General features: G+C 36.4%; 2 protein-coding genes across 2 annotated transcripts; one reads left to right on the plus strand and one right to left on the minus strand.

The window, feature by feature from the left end:
- The first annotated feature begins 9,855 nt into the window (after window positions 1-9,855).
- LOC126803072 (cytokinin hydroxylase) lies at window positions 9,856-12,377 on the plus strand. Its single transcript, XM_050530821.1, has 4 exons — window positions 9,856-10,120; window positions 10,255-10,484; window positions 10,668-11,282; window positions 11,866-12,377. The coding sequence occupies exons 1-4, from the start codon at window positions 9,856-9,858 to the stop codon at window positions 12,295-12,297; spliced, it is 1,542 nt and encodes a 513-aa protein (XP_050386778.1). The 3' UTR covers window positions 12,298-12,377.
- Window positions 12,378-14,079: 1,702 nt separating this feature from the next.
- Window positions 14,080-25,463, minus strand: LOC126803842 (tripeptidyl-peptidase 2; the record flags this gene model as incomplete). The annotated part of the gene is made up of 34 exons (XM_050531569.1): window positions 14,080-14,444; window positions 14,566-14,775; window positions 15,094-15,186; window positions 15,292-15,390; window positions 16,107-16,202; window positions 16,484-16,576; window positions 17,202-17,270; window positions 17,377-17,511; window positions 17,619-17,670; window positions 17,752-17,837; window positions 18,038-18,110; window positions 18,294-18,373; window positions 18,515-18,632; window positions 18,713-18,813; window positions 18,916-19,044; window positions 19,488-19,658; window positions 19,757-19,869; window positions 20,027-20,205; window positions 20,633-20,787; window positions 20,997-21,055; window positions 21,459-21,538; window positions 21,622-21,743; window positions 21,837-22,011; window positions 22,121-22,308; window positions 22,421-22,504; window positions 22,618-22,740; window positions 22,817-22,967; window positions 23,363-23,505; window positions 23,582-23,668; window positions 24,230-24,310; window positions 24,412-24,521; window positions 24,704-24,777; window positions 24,866-24,944; window positions 25,139-25,463. Coding segments are annotated over 34 exons (4,092 nt in total), but the record flags the coding sequence as incomplete, so codon positions are not given.
- Between the last annotated feature and the right edge of the window lie 417 nt (window positions 25,464-25,880).

Genomic DNA, 25,880 nt, shown 5'->3' on the forward strand with positions numbered 1-25,880 from the left:
TATGAAAGAGTTGTCCTTACTAGTCAACTGTGTTGAGTCTTCTGCAATAGCATAGCTTGAGGAGTGCGTCTGCATATTATAGGCTATAGTTATTGATACACAATGTGGTGTTACTAGATCTAGCTTCTTCTTATGGTTGTTGTTTGATATCAAACGTATTGAACAAGTAGACTTTGTTGGTCTGTAAAGTGTGAGTTTATAACTACACTACTTGAACAAGTTTGTATTTCGATTATCATATAGTGAATTGATTGATCGTGTGGACTACGCAAACGTCCCACAGTGTTTTGCCTTGAAGAAGATTTCATTGTGGTGGAAATGGTGTTCTCATTTCTGTTGATTCTTATAATTTGATTAATAGATTGATATCTCCATCTAGTGTTTTCAAGATGCTATGAAATGAAAACTGATCGATAGTGATAGAAAAGATGGTTGCCAAACCTACTCCTAGCAATTCGAATTAATATAATGGAAAAAGGTGAAACACTAATTTTAACACAAGCACAGTAGATCGACAACCATATGCTTAAGTTTTGTTATAAGTTTTAACTACTAAATAACCTAAGTTTATCACAAATTAATATCAAAATATGCATGAGTACTCACTTCAGCATTGTGCACAGCTTCGGGTCAAACCTAGATCGATTGATCGATCTCACTATAGTAGTATAGTTGATATCCCTAATAAGTACGTACATAGTCCCCCACGCCCTACACGGCTGCACGTACGTATTAACAATTAATACTAGCATTAGCCCACACACATGGTGTGTGTAGAAAATCTATTATGTTTTGTTTTTTTTTTTGAAAATTTAACCGTAGAGAGAAGTTAGATGGATTTGTAGGATAATACCTAGTTAATCTATAATTTGAGAAGTTATGCGGGGGAAGTTATTTGAAATAATTTTTTTATATATTTTTTAATTTTGATATTTACATTTTAGTCCATGAATTATATACAATTTAATTTTATAATAATATATAATGCAAATATACTTATACATTTTCACATGTGTTTTAGTTCACAGAGTCCTCCGTTCTAATGGTAGAAGTATAGATAAATAGCTTCTCAATTATTAGTTGTTAGAAATATATTAGGTTTATAACAATCATATCACAAGGGCATAATTGTCATTTTATATCTTAAGTCATATATGTAATTGTTGTAGTCTCATTTTCTAATCAATGAGAATGAACACAATGTAGCCTCCAAAACATTGTTGCTCTATTTATTTTCTTGATTTGTATTTCAATTCAATAAATCCTAAATTCTATCATTAGTTTACATAATTTGCAAAAACTGCTCATCGGTCATAGCACGGCCGCTGTGTTTTTTTTATCCAATAGATAGACTTGACCACCGTCAACGAATTCCAAGCCTCGATCATGTGGCAGTGAATGGCCCCTTATGAGTTTATCAATCACTTCTTGAACTTAACTTTGTGTTTCTCGATCCAGTTTTATAGAATCTCCTAAATATAAATTGTGGGACCTTTTTTTTCCGACGGTTATATACCGCAGGATTTACGTCATATATATGGGGCTTTTCAGGTAAGGAGGCCCTTATCTTAGCTTAAAGTACGGATTTTCATTTTTTACCAACTTTTCGATCGATTTTTCACATCTCCACCGTCCAATATCTATGCTATAACATATAGATCATCTCCACAAAATTTCACCCGATTCCCATCACCTTTAAGGCACTTATAACTTCGATTTTCTACTCACAATATGAACGGTTCAGGTTCGGAAAATTCAATACGTCCATTGGTTTTGATTAGTTTGATACCTTAACGATCATGAAATCGGCTGAAATTTTGTGGAGATGATCTATACATTATAACATATATATTAGACGGTGGAGATGTGAAAACTCGATCGAAAACTTGGTCAAAAATGAAAATCCGTACCTTAGCTTAATGTACATACCTCCACACCTGAAAAGCTCCGCATATATATATATATATATATATATATGTATATATATATATATATATACAAACAGAGCTTCTTAGTTGCGGACGTTTGCACGGTGCGGATTCGACAATTCTGGTCACCGACGACGCGCAACGACGGCGTCGACTAGTACACCCGCACTTCCCTCCTCCCGGCGCTCCTGTCTGTGCCGGCAAGAGCTGCAGCACCTGTGTGGGTAGGCCGAAATCTCGAAATTTTAAATTTATGGGCACCGTGTGGAGATTTCGAGATTCCGGCCGCCGTAGGCCGAAGCTGCGCAGCTCCGGCCGGCACAAACAGAACAGCCAGAAGAAGGGGAGTGCGGATGTGTTGGTCGGTGTCGTCGTTGCACGTTGCCCGTGACCGGATCGGCGAATCCGCACCGTACGAATTGTGCAGACGTCCATGTGTATATATATATATCTCTCGATCAGGTCTGGCCGGGCTGGACGGTCTCTAATATCAAAGATTTAGAGGAATGAGGAATCAAATTCATTATTGAAGACAAGTACGCTTGAATAAATAAATGAATCAGCCTAATTGCATGGATACTATTGTATTTATAAACGAGTAAAATATCGTGGGCGTGGTCTTTTTTGTATACAATTCATACACATGGAAGAATGATTTTCATGGGTCCAAACTTCGGTCTGGTAATTAGCTGGTCGCGTGCTGTGAACTAGAAACCCCACTACAAACAAAGCACAATGAATTCCTTAGCTTTTTTTTTTTTTTCTGGTTTCCCAGGAAATACATTGTCTTTTGGGGGGATGATATACTTTCGAGCCGCGTCGGACCGCCGGGTTATGACGGGGAAGTTCTCCCAATACTGATTTCTCCATTCACAATGCTCGAACTCGAGACTTTACTTAAGGGGAACAAACTCATTTCCACTTGAACCATCAAGTGTTGGTAATTCCTTAGTTTCTTTTGTTATCGGTTCCTATTAGCGTTTTGAAGATAATGAACAATAACGGATATCCCAAAAAAAATAAAGAAAAGAAAATAGTAAAAGAGGTTATGTTGTATGCTCTAAAGACATCTCCAACAATGCCCGCCTATACCCAAAATAGGCAGACTGTTGCAATAAATTCATCTCCAACGGTGAAACTCAAAATGAGTTTTGGGTCACTGCCTATATCACCGCCCAAAATGGGTCTATTGCTAAGGAGGAAAACTCAAAACTATAACTGGGACCCATAGCCCACGTTCTCTAATTTGCACATTGAGCTACTATTTACCAGGCACTCAAAACGCTAAAAATGGAGAGAAAATTAACATACGCGCCTGATTTGAGAAGGGGTGATGGAGTGGTTATTGTTTGGTTAGGTCCCCGCCATTTTTTAATGGAAAAGAACAACGGTTGCTATGCACACATAAGGGTTATATACTTATATTTCAAATTTCACAGCACCAATAACAAATCATCTAATTTCATATATGATATATAAGATGGTTAAAATATAATGATATAAAATATAAAATAGTTATAATATAAAAATGGGTATGAGTTTAGGTCACCCTTGTTGGAGATAGACAATCAGTGTGAGTTTGGGTGACCCAAAATTTGGGTCTGAATAAGGGTTTTAGGTCACCTTATTGGAGATGCCCTAATACATAAGTGCACTTCCATAAACTTATTAACAACCGACCAACTATGTAGCAATCCGACCTTGAGATATTTAAAATACATCTTTGAAACATAATGTATTAGGATATTATTATCTACAGTATAACAGTCAGAAAATCGTGAAATCGTGTGTCTTATAATTCTAGTTAAAATTGCTCAATGACTTATTATCACTTGGTCAAGCTAGTGCCATAGTGGTGTTGATCACCTGGTCAGCTATTGAGCATCAGGTGGCGCTCAACAGCTGTCCGACCTGACTGTTTGATTACTGTTTGACCAACAGGTGATTAACAACGAGTGTCATAGTCTCATTTTAGTAAGTGGAAGGTTGTGAATTCAACTAACAAAACATTCGTTATAGTATTATATGTATTCATCCGATCAAAAGTCTCCTTGATTTTATGCATTACATTGCAGTGTACAACCTAGAGGCATGGGTAACTTGAAAACTATGGAGACGCTCTCATCGATTCTAAACAAACTTGTAACAAACTCATCATGCAAAACTAAAATCAAAGAAAACTATTCATGAAAAAATGCAACCAGAATTCCTCGATCTGTATAGATTAAACTTTCAATTTATGAACAATAGTATGTGCATGCCTAGTGTTCAACAACTTTTATCATTCTTCCCCTGAAAAAGTATAGGTACATTTTGACACGGCTTCTCTACCTCAGAATGTAGAGGTGAAAAAAGAAGAAGCTAAGATTAAATCAAACGTTTGCAATGATTAATGCATGTTTGTGGTTCATTCCGAATCCAATACGACTACTACTCAATTTCCAATTTGACGAAGGCAGCCCTAGCTAGCTAGAACCAAACAGACAATGTTTAAGTCGTTTTTAAACTTCCATTGGCTTTGCCCTTTTGCTCGATCAGCACTTGATCGTTTATAGACTTCTAGCTTGGCAACTCGCTAGTACGTACGTACTCAGTGCAATAGTATTGCGTACCCAGCTACTTGTCCAGAAATGCAGTCTAGTAGTTCTCAACTCAGTGCAATAGTACTTCTCAATAATAGGGTCTACACGTACCTAGCTTGCTAATTTAAAAAAAAAAACACAAAGCCAAAGGAAATTTTAGCCGTTTACAGAACATGTTTACAGAACATTCGAGTGTTTGACAGATTGTCATCATCCAGTAATTGGAATAGTAAAAGAAAGATTATGACTAATGCGATTGTTTAATTAAAGTTGACGAACTCTACATATATGAACTAATTGAGTGCGGCTCTTGTGGCTTAAACAAATAAATACTATCAGACGTACTTTATAGTCAAGGGGCTCCAAGTATACATGTAAACAAGATTTACAAATCCAACATACTATACCGATTGCGTCCCAGGTAAATGTCCAATCTGGTGTCCTTAATTAGTTAACTAAGATTGTATCGAAATGTCAACTTCATTTCTTATTGTCTAGTTGTTGACAATTGACATATAATTATCTTTCTAAACTGCTAAGTCAACATGTTTAAATGCAATCGAGTTCCTATCCCACAAAAAAAAAGAAAAGAGAAGCAATTAGCTATGACCATATGTATAGCGAGGGCTAAGCTGCTTTGTGTTCTGTAAGTCAACATGTTTAAATGCAATCGAGTTCCTATCCCACAAAAAAAAAAGAGAAAAGAGAAGCAATTAGCTATGACCATATATATAGTGAGGGATCCATTTTTTTTGTTTAAAAAATATATAGCTTATTCACTAATTTTTCGATTACATTTTGACATCTCCATAATTCAACTTTTAGAGTCTAATGTGTAGATCACATTTGTAAAATTTCAACTAAAATTTAGGTGTTTAAGACATTCAAGATTAGAAATTGAACTTATAAACATGAATGGTTCAGGTTTGACAGATTTGGTGCATTCATTGCTTTCACCAAATTTGATACCTTAACGATTACCAATTTTGCTGAAATTTTATAGGAGTGATCTACACATTAGACTATAAAAATTGAACGGTGGAGATGTGAAAATGTAATCGAAAAGTTGGTGGATGAGCTATCCATTTAAAAAAAATGAGTCCCTCATTAGAAGGGGTTGTATATATATAGGCGTTCTTGGTTACAAAATGAGTCCCTTATGTGAGAAAATCTGTATATATATATATATGATGTGAAAAATTTGACCGATGACAAATTGATTGACTGAATTATGTCAAACATGAACCGTTCATGTTTTTAACAGAAAAACACAATTTTGAAAGCCTTAATGATCACCAAATAATGCGGACGTCCACAGCCGAGAAACCCTATATATATATAAGTCTCAGGATCGGGAGTAGATGATTACATACACTATTCACATTCAAACTTTGTTTGCCTTTGAATGTTTTAGTATTTTATCCGTAGAAGTACTTCTTCGTGCCATGAAACAATTCTTAATCATTACCAACAAATTGTTTTTACTGATTATAAAATAGTTCTTTCCGGCCACCATCGATCTTTTACGTACGTCGATCATCTATGTTTATATAACGAATTTGAATTGGGCATCCTCAATGCAATTCATATATGGTGATCTGATCTCTTAAACGAGTGTGTGTGATTATGGATCACATAAGATCCATGGAGATCGATCCAAACGATCCAAATTACGAAGATAAAAAATAGACATTTTGTCTCTTACTTTTCGATTATGACTCTTCACTTGTAATTGAGCAAGTAGTAGCGGAACTAGGATTTAGATTTGAAGGGGTCCAAGTTCAAAATATAAGAGTTTAGAGTATTGTTATAACAAAATATTTAGTATGTTAAACTTACATTTTTAGATAGCTTAAAATAAATAAGTTGAGTAATCTAGATATCTAGAATGACGAACTACGAAATATTCAAAACTCGACAATATTTCAATATTTCTTATAATAAATTAGTATCATGAGTGCATATTAGTACTATAAATATCAATTGTATCTTTATTTATAGTCTCTCATATAATTAATATAAATTAAGCTGCAGCAGGAAATCGATCAACATTTATCCCTTAATCCTTTCGCATCGATCATGATTCTCTAATGATGTCGAAAACGGATCAACAATAAGAGAGTTGACACAAAGAATCAAAAGTAATGTTTCAATCTTAACCAAAGTAACCAAACTACGACTTAATTATGTAATATTGGAAAAATATTTGATTTACTAAGTCTATATAGTGTAGCCCAGCCTACAAAAGCAACATTTTTTTAGTAAACGGTCATACACAGAAAAGATAATTCATTAATTAAGCGAATTCGGCCATATGTATATATATATATATATTATATACATTATGATTTTCCAAAAACGAGCTTCCATCTTAACTGATTTCATTTATTTATATCCCATCTCTAATCGTTATGATTTGTTTAATTATGCATATTATATATACACACACACTTGCATAATGGTATAGAGAGCCGATCACAAACCGATGTCCGCAACTCCCCTAAAGTGCGGACATCAGCCATCATAGTTCGACGACGGCACCTCTCTTATCAGACGAACAAAAGAAGCCTCCCCGACCTCTTTACCCAGAGGATGAAGGCCAAGAAGATCGGGTTTGAAGGTTCTGAATAGTAACTCTAAGTGAAACTTCAAATATGTCAAAGGTTAATCACAAATTGGTAATTGGCGGCTTCACCGTCAAGAACGCTCAAGGTAGAGGCCTAGACACCATCCGGCAAGAGGAGCACCGACACCGAATTATGTTGGCTGAGAAAACAAAAGATGTACGTTTATGATCGGCGCTCATGGTATATAATCAAAATTATAGAAATAGACTTATGTATTGGACTTGCACTACACATTCTACATTCTCACTAAAAATTTGTTCTAAAAATTTCTAATGCATTAAGTTCTATTAATTCAAGGCCAAGCATGGTTGAAAGTTCAAACATTTAGTTGCTTAACCAAATAGCAACATCTAATTGTATACGCTACAACTTGTCTGTCTCAGTAATGTATGTGGTGTTTATATTTAATTACTCCATTACGATGTACTAGCTAGCACACTGCATTGCTCATGAATTTTTTTTCCTTTCAATTCGGCGAGAAAATGTAAAAGATATTGAATATGTTTGTCTTCAAATTTCAGTAATTAATACAATGATCACCATCCAACTCATTTCCAGCCAACTGTGTTTAAACTGCTAATCATGACCAAGAAGTAATAACTATACTTGATAAAGTAAATGGAACTATAGTTTCTTCATATGCAACAAATTGTTCGTACGTTAGAGTTGGCAAAGTCTCTGCGGCTCTGCCACACTTCGCAAAACTCATCAGTTAAGCTAAATACCGTATATAACTAGAACTGCATTCAAGGCTATGTGTAGGGATTAGCTTGAAGTTCTCAGGGCCTCCCGTGTGCTCTATTATAATATTCTCGGATCGGAATTCAATGAAACACAAACTATCTCAATACAAATTGATCAAACATCTCAATACAAACTAAAATGTGATTTCGGACATGTGCATATATAAATTCCTTTTGAAGCCACTAATTAGGCTGCAAGGATTTCAGATCACGAAACCCTCGCTGCATGCTTGGCAGCTTGGGTAGTCATTAGAAACATATTAGTGTTTGGTTCTAAATCAATGAGAGAGAGAGGTCGTAGTTGACTCGTTAAGATTTGGCTCTGAAGTAATGTATGTATAAGAAATATATATAAGTATATATACTTTATTGTGTGTACGTATATATGGGTAGGTTAAATTGGATATTTGATTAATATATAACATGAAAAGCAATCCAAACCTGACCCGTCCGCTATGGCTATATATTGAGTCTGGTCCTGTGGAATATTCGATCGATATCTAGCAAGTAGCAAGATCATGTTTTAACAAAGACATAGAAAGAAACTTTGATAAGCATTCCTTTACTTCGTCAATCCCTATATTTGCCGGAAGTCCATACAGTGTGCTGTGTGCATCAATGTGAATGAGCATGTAAATTCTTCCGGTAAAAAGTTTTATAATCTATAATGCATGCTTGAAGTCCAACCAACTTCTTCTCAGAAGAAGAAGTCCATACAACTTTCAGGTAGAGAAAAAACAGAAAAAAGAAGAAGAAGAAGAAGTCTATATATGAACAATTCTTAATTATGTAGGGAAAAGCCAATGAAGGATCAACTTCAATGTAATGGTTAAAGATTTCTGATTACAATTAAAGAAGAGCAATCAAAACCAATGATCTATATATGCATGATAAGATATTCTTGTATGCATGGCATCCAAATTACGTAATGCAGTTTTAGCTATTTGTATGTTAATTTTGACTATTATGCATCTATATTAAAATCATGGATTTTAACCATTCACATTAAGTTGTATATTACTTTATTTACATGTTATGCATTAATAATTTTAAGAAAGCTTGTATTGAATAAACTTCTGAATATCCTGGTTATCAAATTAATGTTATAGTAATATATTAACTTCATATAGTGATTAAACTGCTACACACAATATTTGTATTGCTAATAATTTATTAATGTTGAATCTAAATTCTAGAATTGAGGATTATATTTGCGTTCACATAATTTGCAAAGATTAGCGAACTTAATTAGGTGGTGATACTAAACCCGTATTGTTATAATATGATGTGGTTAGGATGTAGTGCAATTTGTACATTCAGTTCTTATGATTCTACTCTTTATTTTCAATTCAACCCTCTCAATTACCCGAATAAGATGAATCCTGTTTACATGATATATTAAATATAAATCCATTTTTTGTAGATCAACTACTGCATGGCTGAAGAACAATTCTAGAAATTGATTTTCAAGTTCCTCAATTTGTGCGTGGGTGTTGACCGTCCTCCGACGAACCGTTTAACGGACGGTGAGTCACGTCAGTCAGCGTCGTCGTCCACACCTTCACCGTCTACTGTATATCTCTCAGCTGCAATGATTGTTTCTCTGATCTATCTATGGTCGGAGATACAGCAGCCGCAAAAAAGATTCATCAGTGACAAAAATGGAAAAAGAAAGTAATTTGTTATGGCAAAATCGTTTCTACTTTCTAATGTTTGAAAAATAACCTATTCAATTCAAAAGGCGAGGCCTCCCATTTCCTAACGACGCCACGTCACTAGAAGTCTTCGTCAAACTTCGATCGAGTTTTGGTAATCAGTCTTGCACCGTGTATTTCTCTCTCCTACTTTCCGCCCATGGCCCCTCTATAAATACTCGGCTTATTCTCTTCGTTTATTCACAAACGCATACGCAGCACAAGCCTGGGTTCTCTTACTTCTTCTAATTATTGCGTACGTTTTGAAATATTAGAAAGATATGGGGTTCATCGGGCTCTCAACAATGGTATTCTTCATTCTCGTCGTTCTGTACGTACTCTGCAGATTGTTACTATCTTGCTGGGTTTTCCCTGTTCTGAGTTTCAGAAAGCTTAAGAAAAATGGTTTAACGGGTCCGACGCCGAGCTTTCCTTTAGGAAACCTAAGCGAGATGAAGAAGAAGGATAGTCAAATCTCTTCTTCTTCTACGCATGACATACACTCAACTCTCTTTCCCTACTTTGCTCGCTGGCAGAAAGCCTACGGTAAAAACCGGCCTTAATCAACAGATAATCGTTAAATTCCATGTCGTGTATGCTCGTATTTAAGAATGTACTTATGAAACATAGTTTTTACATGTTGATCAATGTGTTTTTAACTTTTTATTATGTTGGTCCAGGGAAAATGTTCGTTTACTGGTTAGGCACAGAGCCATTCCTATACGTAGCAGATGCAGCCTTGCTGAAAAAACTGTCTTCGGAGGTTAGCGCAAAGAATTGGGGAAAGCCGGCAGTGTTTCGACGGGATAGAGCTCCCATGTTTGGCAATGGCCTTGTCATGTCCGAAGGGGATGATTGGGCTCGTCACCGCCATGTTATCACTCCTGCATTTAACCCTACCAACTTGAAGGTACTTATATCTCTCTCTTCTTAAACTTAATGAAGCTTTTGTTAATAACTTGTATAACAGTATAGTTAAACAACGACAGGTACTCCAAATTTTGTTAATAACTTGTATACATATATGAAAAGTATACAAGTTTCCCTTTTATGTAATGCCTAGCTCAGTTATATTATATCCGACTATGTACAGGCAATGGCTAACTTAATGGTGGAAACCGCAACAACAATGCTAGACAACTGGGCTACTCAGATCAACACTTCCGGCACCCAAGAAATCGAAGTAGAGAGTTCAATTTCGGCAACAGCTGGGGAGATCATCGCGAAGACCAGCTTCGGTATTAGTTACCAGGCTGGTCGCGAAGTGTTCAAAAAATTAAGAGCACTACAAATGACCCTCTTCAAGACAAACCGTTTTGTGGGAGTTCCTTTTGGCAGATACATGTACCCCATGAAAACCCTTGAGGCCCGAAGACTCGGGGAAGAAATCAACCAGCTCTTTCTGTCCATCATCAGCGAACGAAAGAAATCAATTAGATCAGAATCTCCGCAACACGACCTTCTCGGAATGCTGCTCAAAGAGAGCGATAAACCAGGCAACTTCTCAACGTCTCTGACCACACAGGAACTGGTGGATGAGTGCAAGACATTTTTCTTCGGCGGCCACGAGACAACGGCATTGGCGATCACATGGACGATGCTACTTCTGGCTACCCATCAAGATTGGCAAGATCAATTGAGGGAGGAGATCAAAGAAGTTGTGGGAGATAAAGAAATTGATGCCAATAAACTTGCTGGACTAAAGAAGGTAATAACTCGATGCAACCACGTTATATCGAATCATGCATGTGTTAGTGTTATAAACTTATACCAGCATGGTACTACTTATCTTATATACAGATAAAGTCTATAGTTCTAGTCATCAAAATATAATGGAGAAGAAAGCACATGTGAATCCATGGTCTTCTTGTATTTTTTTTTGTTAGGGTTTACTGCATGTTTGGTTAGTTAAGTTGCATGGTCCTCTACATGATACGAATTCAATTAGTTGAAACATAAAGTAGCTGCATGTGTACGGAGGCCGTAAAAAAATTACGTGTTTATGAACAAGGTATTTTCAACTTTGGTCTTTGGTCATGTCCTTGTGGGTCTGGTCAATGTTCAAAGCACACTGGTAAAATATTAGGCGCGTTCAAATACATTAGTCATGTTAATTCATAATTAATGGGTTCTAAATTTCTAATCCTGAAGGAATACCTCACAAACAATAACAAAGTAGCACTTTTTAGATGCCACCGGGAAGTTTCTTAATCTGAATTAGCGGCAGTTTGTTTCTATATTGGAGTGTTAAGCTGTTTTTAATTAATTTTTTTATGTCTTGCTTAATCCAGATGGGATGGGTGATGAATGAGGTTTTACGATTGTACCCTTCGGCGCCAAATGCGCAGAGGCAAGCAAAAGATGATATTCAAGTGAGTGAAGACCTAACGATCCCTAAGGGAACCAATATGTGGATCGACATTGTTGGTATGCACCATGACCCTGAGCTATGGGGTGAAGATGTGCATGAGTTCAAGCCAGAGAGGTTCAAGGATGATATTCATGGCGGGTGCAAGCACAAGATGGGTTACTTGCCGTTCGGGTTCGGAGGTCGGATGTGCATTGGTAGGAACTTGACATTTTTGGAGTACAAGATTGTGCTAACCCTAATTCTTTCTAGGTTTTCTCTCACGATTTCGCCTACTTACACTCATGCTCCTTCTATTGCCCTCTCTCTGAGACCTTGCAATGGCTTGCCTATAGTTCTCCATCCCCTTAACTAGCTATGGTGACAGATACAGCAATTCGAATTCGCTAATATCTAACAAGTGCTAGCGTTGTGATGTGCACCTCTTACGTTGTGTATAGGGTGTACTTATTTTGGGCTATAAAGCAAAAGTTTAGACTTTAGAGACTTTTGCTTAATAATTTTTATTAAATTTATTTCATTTAAACTCATTGATGAATGAGTCTTGGTGTTGTACTAAATCTTCCATTGGAAGAAAATTAATGAGAATATCTCGAATGAATTTCTTGCATCGCCGAAAGAGGTCTATGATTTGAGGTGATATGAGACTCTGAGCCACTCTATCTTCACGTCACCCATTAAGTCATTATGCCCAAATACATCATTCCATATTTCAAATCTTGCAAGTAGTGTTATGAGTTGGAAGATCACCTTCCTAGCAGCAAGAGTAATTAGTCGACTATCCCCCAACAAATAGGGCAACACTTCCATTCATTCTCATCTGAATCAACTTAAAATGCAATAGAAGCTTTGGTTACCATAGATCCTCCTCTCAACCTGTACAAGGCCTTAGTAGATACCATCAAACAACAGTGCGATTGGAAATTTGGTTCCACTTGTTACAATCTGGAAGAATGAATTTGGCACAATCCATATGATAGATTGTAAACCCTCATGTGTTCACGCCTAGTACCAAAATCATATCATCCAAAAAAATAATAATAATACCAAAACCATAATACAATAATTATGTCATCACCCAAAAATACCTAGGTCTCAGTCATGCGGTTTAGTTTTCAAGTCAAAAACAATATCCAGATCCGAGATTCCGAGACGGTAAGTGCGAATCTGCAACTCCAACTAGCAATAAATATCCCTATAATATGGAGACAATGATTCTTCTTATTCATTATTTTTCTTGAGTTGAATTGAAAAGAATACGTAGACTAAATGGACGCTGCCTATTTAAGACTAGTATGTATCCATGTACGGACTTTACATAATTATTTTAGAACAAATAATGTGGTTGATTTATCAATATGATTTATAATCTAATTTTTTCTTTTCCACAATTATCTCCCATTAATTTTATTTCATTTATTTTTATTTGTTGCATTTTTACCATATTAACCATCATTGATCTATCACAAACTAATTTAAAAATTAAAAAAAATTATATTCTATAGATGTTATTGGAATTTCAATTTATTGGTGAAACTATTAATACCAATTGAGGACATCCAGTTATAGTGGTGGAGAAGTCTGACTATCCCCCAACATATAGGGCAACACTTCCGTTCATTCTCATCTGAGTCAACTTAAAATGCAATAGAAACTTCGGTTGTTTTTAGTACCATAGATCCTCCTCTCAACCTGTACAAGGCCTTAATGGACGGAAATCTGTACCAAACAACAGTGCGATTGGAAATTTGGTTCCACTTGTTACAACCTGGAAAATGAATTGGCAAATTCCATATGATAGATTGTAAACCCTAATGTGTTCACGCCTAGTACCAAAATCATATTATCCACAAAAAATAAAAAAAATAATACCAAAACCATAATGCAATAACAATACCAAGGTTCAGTCATGCGATTTAGTTTTCAAGTCAAAAACAATATCCAGATCCGAGACGGTAACTGCGAATCTGCAACTCCAACTAGCAATAAATATCCCTGTAATATGGAGACAATGATTCTTCTTCTTCATTCTTTTTCTCGAGTTGAATTGAAAAGAACACGTAGACTAAACGGACGCTGCCTATTTATTTAAGATGGGAAACTGAAGACTGAATAGAGATATTCAAAAACTGAGACGGGCGTGTGAAACGAATTAAACTACTGCAGAGTGCAGAACAGGAAAATAACAGTCACAATCATTATTTGACTGGAAACAATTACACGTATATAGCTATCCTATTAAACAAGGCTATGCAGATTTCTGTCAATTTTGATCCCTTCTTTATTGATCACGCTTTTCCTTATTGATATGTTGAACATCTAAAAAATTGAAGTTGAGCAATTCTAAAAGAGAGGTAAACTTGGTGGAAAGCGCACATGCATCCATTGTCTCTCATATGTCACCAAGTGCTGCCACCCAATCTCTTCAAGCAGTACTAGCTTTTCTTCGTACAGCTTCTTCTTTGGAAGCTCTGCACTCTCTTGAATCATGTCATTCAGAACCTGGATGCGAAGGAGATCAAATGGATGAAAGAATTAAAACTTCAATACAAACTTCAAAACTGCAACTGACAATGGAAAATCCACTTCATATACTTGGAGGATTAAAGGGAACAGAATATACCTTCAGTGCTGTTCCAAGCCTTCCATGATGTTTCTCGCGTGTTACTGAGAGGATTCCATACTTGGAGGATTTCACTTCAACCCACTTCTGAAGTTCTTTAAAAGTATCTTCAAAGCGTTCAAACAGGACACCAGAGCCTGGTCCAGAATCAACAGTCTTATCTGCCTCTTTTGAACCTTCAGTTACTTCCGTCGCCGAAGGCTTATCACCCTGCATCAATAATGATGATGGCAGCGGTGCTCCATTAATTGTTAAAAGTTAAAAGTGAAGTATGTATTGACCAAATAGTACATGGGGGATGATATCAAATTATCAATAACCATTTCTCAAATATACAAAGCATATTTATTTCACCCCTTTTTTTAAAACATGTTTATTTCATTACTCACTGTACAACCATCAAAGCAGAACTTCAGAAAATCAAATCTGGAAGGCAACTTTCACAGGCTTTTCTTATACTTGTAGTACATGTCTTTCAAATTTTAGACTTTACCAAAATATGAACCAATAAGAGAAAATTTCTCCAACCTGCAAAGACAAAATGTCTGCCAGTGCTAGTCCTTTTTGGTATAACGCCTCTGCTAACTGATCACGAGTGATCTCCATCTTCTTTTTCATTTTCTAACAAAAATTATTAATACTAGTTATCATAATATAGAGAATAAATTCAAAGTAGGGTTTTAATAGTTGTTCATCCTCTCAAACTAATTTCAGCTAACCACACACCTCTGCCTCCTCATCTTCGGGATCACTTCTAAGTGAAAAAAATTTTGCTAGCTCATCTCTGTCAATGCTATCAACTACCTCAGTTGCTGCATCAATAACCTGCAAATCAATACTTAAGATCACATATTAAACATATGTCAAGGTTGCAAATTATATACACCGCTTACATGCATATAATGGTACAAGTAACTAGACCATCATACTGTATCTTGAAGAAGTGAGTACGAAGGATATTATGCACGTGATCATATCCATTTGCATGTAGCCTATTAGCTTGTTTTCAACGTTTTAAACTTTAATTATGAAAATATTAGCTTATTTTCAACGTTTTAAACTTTAATTATGAAAATATTAGCTTGTTTTCAACGTTTTAAACTTCAATGCAATACTTCCACAAATAACGTTACTAATCATGGTTACATCATGTTTGAATCAAACCGTATCAGAAACTTTGGAGACCTAAAGTAAATCTGCTGTTTACTGTATATACAAGAACATGTTATGATTCGACTTTGATAGACCTTTTGAAAAACCCACCCCAGACACTTACAGATCCAAAACACCTAGTTGTGGCCCACAACAAATTAATTTTGAACTACCCACACGTATTTTAGATACTGATCAGGACTTGTAGACGAGTTTCTTTCTTTATAACTGTTTTATTTATTTTCATAATTAAAGTTCTTGAAGAAGTCAAAGTTCCTCTTTTATCCTTAACCACAACAATTAAAAAAATAAATTTAAAACAGTATTCTTATGGTACACTCGGTAGTGTGCAGAATATTATTCTTGATTATGCAGTTGTGCTAGATTACCTCTTTGTCATGACAGACTTTGTCCTTGATATTGTTTCGAGTAAGCAAACCTTCCAAAACCTTTGCAAGCAGTGGGGTGTATTGTGGATAGTCAGACTGCAAAGAGACATATATCAAATAAAATTGGTGCACATGTAAAACACTGGTCGGTTATGCAGTCAAAACACCAAAAGTGCACAAGTGAAGTGAAATATGAGGTAATTAAACTCATTTTCCGATGCCGGTTGAAATAAACCTACCATGTCTACAATACATGAAACGACTTCAATCCGTGTGTCTTTGTTGTTATTAAAAAATCTAAAATAGTCCATTTCTCATTAGAAGCCTTCTATACTATCTTATATATGACATGACCAGTTGACTCTATGATCTTTAACCTTAAGAGAGGTAGATAATTTGTTCCACTCTGAGCGTTCTTCATCATTGTCTTGTTTGAGGCTTGTAAGAACTTTAATCTTAGCATCTCGAACCTGATACAAATTCCCAAAAGTAAGTTCAGTACTTCAGGTATAAGATCTACAAACCTTATAATTTGAAGTGTTAATTAGCATGAGGTTTAAATGTCTAATAATAGAACTGCCAGTCATAGAATAATACGAGGACTTGATGGGGTTATCTGCAACCCACTTTAAAATCCATAACTATGTGTAAGCATCTGTGTGTACTTATGTTTTAGAACAATTGCCACATATATTGCGGTTTTCAAACACCACCATTCTGACATGGAAATATTAGTGTCACCGGTGTATATTACTAACACACACAATTATAAAATTGACTCTTGTATATGATCCACTAGTCGAATAGCCACATGCAAGAGTGACAATGTAAAATATGCATAATAAAGGGAACCCTATTACTAAATAGCATTCCCTGTACCTGTCACTTAGATAAGTCAACGAGTGATTTAATAAAAGATCTTACAAAATCATCATCAAATGAGATGACAACACTGATTTAGTACAGATCAGAGATGGAAATGAGCAAACGTTATCAATTTCATTTATTTTAAAAAATCATAACTTGCATAGTTTAGGTACTGTGGGTTGCACAAAAATTCATCAGGACGAAGTATTATTTATGTGCCTTACTCACCTCTTCTTCTAAACGTTCAGAGACAGTTTTGGTGGAAGTAGAAGAAATTTTTCCTTTGTCATCATCCATCTGTACAAGTATTGAGACAAAAACTATTTATCACATTTTTATAAATTTAATTACCAATAGAAATAATATATAAAAAAATTCCATTCATTTTTTTTTGGCTATTTACCTTATTCGGTGGCACAATATAAGAAATCTGATAAGACACAGGGTTCTTTTGTGGATCTTTCCCTTCTCCTTTTTCAACATATGATAGCTTCCCATAGGAGATAGCTCCAAGTAAAACAGATCCTTGCAGAGAAAACTGCAGAAAAATTATCGGTGTAATTGTTAAACACTTCCGGCATTAGCATCACATTAATAAATATAAAATTAGCTACAAGACGCAAACAATATAGAACAATATAGTACCTTTGGGAGCTTGTCTTTGGACGGTGGGCCCAAATAGATAGCTTCTTTTTTCCTACCCAAAATCCATTGGACGTTAGATATTATTAGAAAATACCTTCATAATAGCATAGAAACACATTACTCGGCTGCATACCCTGGAACTAAACTTGAAGACTTATAAGCACCATTTCCCATCACAGGGCCATCTGGTTGGGAGAAAAAACTCAAGCGCATTACATCCTGGTTGAAACAAGGCAGGTTTCAATAAGTCAAAATGGTGATAAATTGATGTTATTCAAGGGAATGGGTATCATATCTATACAAGGGACAATGAGAAAGATGCATCATGCAAACCAATTTAATATACAATCAGGTCTAGGACTATAGAGGAAAATATCTACTAGACTACATAATCTCCAAATCCAAGAGTGATATTTTACCTTATCTTCCAATTTTCTTTCGATGAACAAAACCAGCTGCTTCAATTTTTCCAGATATTGCATGTTGTCATGCCTGAGATTTGAGATAAAGTTAAGATGACGTTAGAATAGCATAAATTTCTCTTATGCACAGAGAATTTTACTTAGATAACTTCATAACCAAGTTGTGACATTTAATCTTGGTAGCAACAGACAACAATTTGCAGCAAGAAGAAAACATAAAATGGAACATGTGGATTCATGAAATCAGCCATACCTAAGATATAACTGTAAAGAATATTCGCCTTTGGGCAGTTTTGAAGAGCTTGGATAAGCCTCACCCGTTGCATATACACGCTGTTATTGGGAAGCAAAGAGAGTAAGAAATCATGAGGAAATACAGTATAGTTGAGGTATACATTTACTACAACCACCAATTATTATTTGAGATGCACAACAACATTCCCAACTCCCAAATATTAAACAATTCAAAATTACCTTGTTTGCATCAGAGATCATATAAAACTGAGACTCGAACTTAGTATCATAAATGCGATCATTAAGTAATGGAACTTGAGGTTTTATTTCAGCTCCATCTTCCAATTTGAATTTGTAACTGAGGAACCAAAAGAATTAAGGGTCTACTTCTATAAAACATAAGATGCAGCCAAATTAAAATACAACTCCATAACTCACGTTAAAGTCAATGCCAAAATACGTTTTCCTGAAGGTAATTTGTCACGATCAGTTGGAAGAGAACAAAGTTCAGCTGCAACTGGTCGATATGGGATTCTGATCTGCATATTGAAATTCAAAGGGAACACAAACCATTTAAGAACACAAAGATATAAAAAGATAGAGTACATATCAACCATCATATACTAGGGGACCAACTTCACCTTGCTTAGGGTAGCAGCAGGTGCAAGTTTCTCAGATGCTAGTAGGGCTTCAGCTTCAATTCTTACTGGTGCTTCACTTCCATCAAGCACTAATTCCTCTTTATCAACATTAATCCCATGAAACACAATCTGAACATGTTTATAATGCCCATATTAGGTTCTCCAATCAAGTTGATCTTACATGGAGTTTTCATGATTCCAAACTTGATTTTCATCTAGACTAAATTTGTTTGCTTATGTCTCACTCAGATTTGGACCTTACAAAAATGTACAGGAAAAAAGATCACTAAAGAAGGATGTTTATTTATATTCAAATCGAAATTAACTATTTGCCAAGTACAACTCCACAAATAAAATGAGAATCAAGTATATTTTCAACAACACAGTAGAAAGTTAAATATCATAGGAGTGAACTCGTGGCCAATCAAACTGGTACTAATTGACTTGTCCAGAATGTTAGCCACGCGAAAATTCATGGCATCTTCAGTGAATGTAAGCAGCTAAGTAATAATGAAAAGTAAAGGTTAAAGGTATCTGGATATAAGATATAAGCCTAGATATAAACAGAGTACCTCAAAATCCACAATAGTTGTTTCATTGCTTCCTATGCCACTTGACCAAAACTGAGCTATAGCTAATTCCATTGTCTGACCACCCACAATAGGAAAAGAAAAGCTTTTGGCGGCTGGCGAAGAGAATGTTACAACACTTTCCCACTTACGAGGTCTTTGTAGAGGACAAAGCTGTACATTGAAAACATGCCAGAAGCAGGCTTCTTAACAAAACAACAACAAAAAAGCAAGCGTACACAATCTAATATTAGTTAAACTGCATACTTTACCTGAACAGAGTCAACAAAGAATCTTCGTGTCGTATCAAATCCTGATGTTTGCATGGTTGCTTCAACCCATGTGGCACCATGAGGTACTTCAATAAATCTCCTTTCTATGTGGCCTACAAGAGCAGCATTTCACCATCAAGATAAGAGAAAATTTGCAAACACCTGCTCATAAGATAAATGTCTACCGTATGGCCCAGTTCAAAATAAAGTCCAACTTTGGTCACAACTAACAGGAAACAGAGAAGAGAGGGGATTAAAGGCATGACATACCTGGCAAAAAAGACATCCTTGAGAATGAATATAGTGGAGGCCGACTTATGACAGTGATTGGCTTTGTAATAGTGATTGGGATTCTGAATATAGGGCCGCGCCAAGGTGCTTTGCAATCAACACCATATAGTTCATAATAGTGCAGACCTTCACTAAGGTTGGTGGGATCCACAATTATGCTGAAAGAAGAGAAGGTAAACATGTAACTTAATATTTTCAATAAGGTAACACAACTTGACCTTAGGTACAAAAGTCAAAAGGATATTATATGTAAAGCTCGCCAGTGTAGAGAATCTAACAAGTCAGAAACGTTCAAAATCTAACAAACCAAACTTTATTACTCTGTTACATGCGCATGCACAAGTGTCACATACATATTTCCAAAAGTTATATGAAAATGAAGGTCAGCTCCAGGAACTATGGTCAAAACTCAAAAGTATGTTGACAAGAGAAGAGCTTAAATGCATGCATGCATGCAACAACATAGCTGCATGTCCATTTCATCTATGAAGAAAAACAAATAAATAAATAAAGTGACCAGTATAATTTGAATGCATATAAGAATTAATAAAATAATAAAGGCGAAGAGAAGTAGAGCTAACTAACTTGATGCTACGGCCATTATGAGTAAGAAGGAGAAACTCAGGAACCCTCACCACCGCGTTGTCAGTGGAATGTAACTCAATACACTCCTCAAAAGGAACCAATTCATCTAAATTGCTTGCACCTTCATGAAATTTTGGTTCAACTTGCACCGTCCACTGTTAACAAAACTACTTTAGATATCGGAACACACTATTACAAATATATTTGAAGTACTGTGTGACCATATGCTTTAAGACCTCTGAAATAGCGTCACAAATATTAAGCTAAGAGTAACAAAACTATGTATGGCTTAAGTTATAAATCTTATCTATGAAAATTTAGCAACTTCATTAATTATGAACTATGAAGTTTAAAGTGTATTCACCTCGGTAGATTGTTGGCAAGCACTAGCATCCCTTAAGTAAATACCTCGTGATGTAGGAGCTGAAATCAAAATGCATCACATATAATAAAGTCAGGGCACCAACATAACCTGGGTTTAAGAACGTTTAGACATGGAATGATCACCAAATGCTTAATAACTACTAATAAAATGAAACCTGCGTAGAGAACCAGAAGGGCACATGCTATAAGAGACTGAGTCTAACAAACAAAAGGGCATTACCCCAATCTACTAAAAGTTTGACACAGTCAGTGCTTTTCAATAGAAAATAGTTTACTATTAATAACTTTCATAAAGAAATTTGCAGGGACACTGTTCTTCTACTATATATAAATAGGAAATATCATGCTTAACTTTAGGAAAATGCGCATATAATAGTTGGATCCTGGCAAGGTTGTAATGTCATTGAAAACTGAAAGGTAAAGGAAATGCAGCTAAACTTACTTGTTTTACCAGATTGGTTTATCTTTATTTGATACCAGACAGATGGTACATCCCTGGACTGCTTTAGGTATTCATGTGCCCTGATAACCAATAAAGAACCATGACGTGTCTCAAAATTGCACGAAAGCTATTGAAAGTAGGGTGAGTATCTAAAAAGTATTACTTTTCAACTTGCATAAGTCCTTGACCAGTCGTTAATTTATCTTCTGGGAAACTGCCAACAGGAACAGAGGTATTTTCGAGAGCCTTTCTTACACTATACGGACTCACAGGAATACCCTCAGCCTACAAAAAGCAACAGACTTAAAATTGCATAAAGAAATTAAATATTGAAGGTATTCAAAAGGGATAAAATAAGACTACTCAGAACAGAAGTACCTTCAATGCACTTATAAGTAGTGCGATTCCACCACAAGCAGATGGGGACGCCATTGATGTTCCATTCATGAGCATCCGTCGTTGAAGAGTCCATGTAGGAACAGGAGCAACAGCTGCCCCAGGAGCACTTATACAGACACCAAGATCTCCATCTGCAGTTGGTCCTCGGCTAGACCTGCAGATAGAATCAAAATGTGATGAAACCAGTACCGAAGAAACCAGCTTTGTCGGGTGAAGAATTTATGTTTACAAATGACTGAAATGAGTAAGAAAAGTTAATATACCAAGTGTATTCAATCCCTTCACCGGGGGCTTCAACCACACAATGAGCACCAGCAGCCATTGCAGGAGAGACATAAGCACCAACTCCTATAATGCTTGATGTGGTACCACCAGGTGCTCCAACGGTGCTCAATGCAGGGCCACTATTGCCAGCACTGCTTACAAATACCAGACGGTGCTTGTTCACAGCCTAAATAGCATCAACAAAGAGATTGTAACATATTGCACGAAAGATAAGGAAAAAATGAAGAAGATAATAGTACCGCAACAAAAGAAACACATAACTACTGTAGAAATCATACTTCATTGACGAGGTCAACAAAGCGCCCATAGTCTGGCAATAACGCTGGTTCTCCGTAACTCATGTTAATAAGATCACATTTATGCTGCAAAAAAAATGTATTATGGCCGCTAATATACTGATATATATATTCCATATGCTGGTATTTTTATATCGTAGAGATTTCATAAAAAAAAAAAAAACTGAAGTTCCCAGCACCTCCACAGCAGCAATCAATGCTCGAGTGAGCCCAGTTCCTGTCTCCATCAAACCTAAGCGTGCGTCCCCAATTTTACAAGATATAACTTGTGCTCCAGGTGCAACTCCATTCAACAGGGGCTCCTAAGAACAACGAGTATCATAAATATATTGTCTTACTACCAAACTGTTGCAGAGTAATAAAGTTATCCAATAGTACCTTTGCATGGAAAGCAGTAGCAATACCAGCAACATGTGTGCCATGGGGAGAGCAATCTGTTACGATACTCAATATATTCCCTTCATCATAAACATTGACAACAAACGTACAGGCATCTAATTTGCTGAAAACGCCATACTTCCGTTCTACCCTGTACAGAGTTGATACAAAACTATGATCATTCTATATGATATGTCCATCATCAAGAACACCATAATGGCAATTAGAACACCAAATATCATTAACTTAATTAAAATATATCAAATCAAATAGGAAATTTCCAGAACAAAAAAAAAACTGTTCGGTTCAGAGCATCATAAGTGCTTCTAGTTAAACCAACCAGCAATATACAACTGAGAGATTTCCAAATAAGCAAAAAGTAATTGTATATAACCACGCAGGAAACAAATTTTGGAGATGCTCATCAAATGCTAAAATCAAGAGAGAAAAGAATCTATCCGAGGTTTAGTTGGCATAGAATTTGGAGGCATTTTGGTGGTCAATAGTACTGTCATGTCCTGCTACTAGAAACCAAGTAAAGCATACCTATAATTCGTTAGGGGCACAAAGCCAGCGAGTTTTCCACAATCAGGGTCATCCTCAAGAGTCTGTGTGTCAATGGCAACCCTCCATACTTCTCCATCATGCCATACAACAGCATCTATGACAGGCCCTTTGTCATCATAGCTCTAGAAAAATACAAGATTGTTACCTTTCAGAGTTGTACACAAAATTAAGAACAAAGAAGAAATGGTTGGCACTCACCTCAGCTTGCTTTTGTAGGTAATCAACTCTATTTTGCAGGTCCTCCCGAGCCCTTTTTAAGTTAGCGTCCTCCACTCTACTGTGTTTCTGGGCATGCGGTAACATAGAAAGGCACACAATTAGGACACAGCAGGAAAGCTTGCAAGCATATTCATTATGTAAATTAGTCAGATCAAAAGATACTTCACTATGTCGGGTAATTCAACGCGGTTATTCAAAGACCATATATACAATTCCATGAAGAATATAAACAATTGAATACATACCCTCATCTACATATGATCAGAACTACAGTGTGATTTCTAAACAGGAGGACATAAACGGAATACAATGAGAAACTGGAACCCCATGACTCCGCCATGAGAATAAAATAAGATAAGCCTCAATGAGAAGAATATACTCATACATCTGTCATACTAGTAAAGCTCATAATGTCTGAAAGAGGAAGACAGGACTACATAAAGGAAGTGATATTAAGTTTGTTTGAACAAAGCAGTCATCCGTTTAGTGTTTCTGAAATTTCAACATCAATGATGCCACCTTGCTTGAAATCAAGATTTACAACACAGCAGAAAGTAACGAGTACATTGTGTTTCAGAATCAGATGCATGTCCATGCAAGAAATGAAGAAGTTCCATATGCAACAACCTGGTCAAATTCATGAAGATGCTTAACATCCTTAGCAATTTCCTCTTGGTTATGTTTGTCCCATTTTTTCCTTCTTTCTTTCTGTCAATGAACGTAAGGGGAAAAGAGAAATTCATTAATTATCATCTGAAGGAACACTGCACATACAACATGCACATAAACAACCTATGGACCATATATACCTTCAAGCGCGACGTCAATGTATTAGTAAATAGCTCATAAACCAACTTATAACCCACATGCCATTCACCTGATGGATTTTTCCATGACGAGTTGACAAGCAGAGATGCCCCTGTATGAAACAATACATTAAATACCAAATTTGGCACTTGCAAAACAAACCTTAGCACGCAAGTAGATATCGCATTCGCTATAGACGAGCCTTACCTACATACTTCACAGGCTAAAACACAGGGCTAAACAGCTTGCAGAAAATTGTCAGAAATTTTGATACACATATAGTAAGAAATTCACCTGAGGCTCCAGTTATGCAACAGTTCTCGTCGGCCTTCACCACCTTCGAAGTATCAACATCTCCACTCCCAGAGCTTAACAAAGACTAACCGATCAGACTACAACCAATCACTCTAAACCAAACCACCAAATCCAAGCTGAACTATAATTCTACACACTCACCAGTCAAGAACATCTAGAATTTTCGGCTTCCCGTCTGACGTCACCTGTAATCCAGCAGCAGCTGGATCCACTCCAGAATCTGATCCACAGTTTTCACTTCAATTTCATCACTACTAAATTTCCTAAATCAAACCTAAATTGATTATCTCAGCTCTCATCAAACAAGCATGAATCAAAAGAAAACACAAAAAGCTTCAACGATCGTCACGATTTCTATTCCTCTCCTGGATTTTCAACCAAACAACAAGGAAAATTGAAGTGTTAATGAGGTACCGAAGATGGCGATGACGACGCCGCGGCCGTCGTAGTTGGGATGAGCCTCGATGAACCGATCGGCGGCGATCTCCTTCTTCGGCATGAGCGAGGCTAAGAACGTGGACTCGTTGAGCTTGAAATTACGGAGAGAACCATTCGCGTCACTACCACCGCCGCGGATCGCAGAGCAAGGCATTGCCCTAACCCTAACGCCACTACTACAACTACTACTCTCGCTCAGCTCCGTCGGTCTTTTCGGTCGTCTTCTAGCTCCGCACGGCCTTTTGGGTCTAATGATTAGAAATGGAGAGTCAATTTGAATAATACGACGTTTTGCATTGTGGGGTGTTTTTAAATGAGGGGTGGTTTGGTAATTTTGGGAGTGAGGAGAGCGGCAGTGGCGGGGAGGTGATTAGCTGAGGGAGGGTGCGGGTGGTTGGGGACACATGGAAAGGGGTTAGGTGGAAGGGCGTGGTTGGGTGTGGTGCAGGTTGTGGGGATTGACTTATTTGACCTTTGCATGGATGTAGACAACAGACGCTTTCTTTTTCATGAAGAAAACTTGAAACTAAATTTTGTTATATTATTGAAATATATCCGTGGAAGAAAACTTCTCATTCGATTTTGTAAAATTGAAATCTTGTCTTCATTGATTCAGAAGTCTCGGTTTGATCTTAGTTTTGATGGAACAAAGCCGAATTGTGACTATTGCGATTTTGGTTTTACTCGAGAAAATACTAATGGTATTCATTTTTTAAAT

The sequence above is a fragment of the Argentina anserina genome, chromosome 7, assembly GCF_933775445.1.
Source record: "Argentina anserina chromosome 7, drPotAnse1.1, whole genome shotgun sequence".
In the NCBI taxonomy this organism is placed as follows: domain Eukaryota; kingdom Viridiplantae; phylum Streptophyta; class Magnoliopsida; order Rosales; family Rosaceae; genus Argentina; species Argentina anserina.

Bases quoted from the DNA above. Each gene is read 5' to 3' on its own strand.
- LOC126803072 (XM_050530821.1), top strand. From the start codon at position 9,856: ATGGGGTTCATCGGGCTCTCAACAATGGTATTCTTCATTCTCGTCGTT. The intron at 10,121-10,254 runs GTAAAAACCGGC...ATGTTGGTCCAG, and splicing joins TCGCTGGCAGAAAGCCTACG to GGAAAATGTTCGTTTACTGG. The intron at 11,283-11,865 runs GTAATAACTCGA...TGCTTAATCCAG, and splicing joins AACTTGCTGGACTAAAGAAG to ATGGGATGGGTGATGAATGA.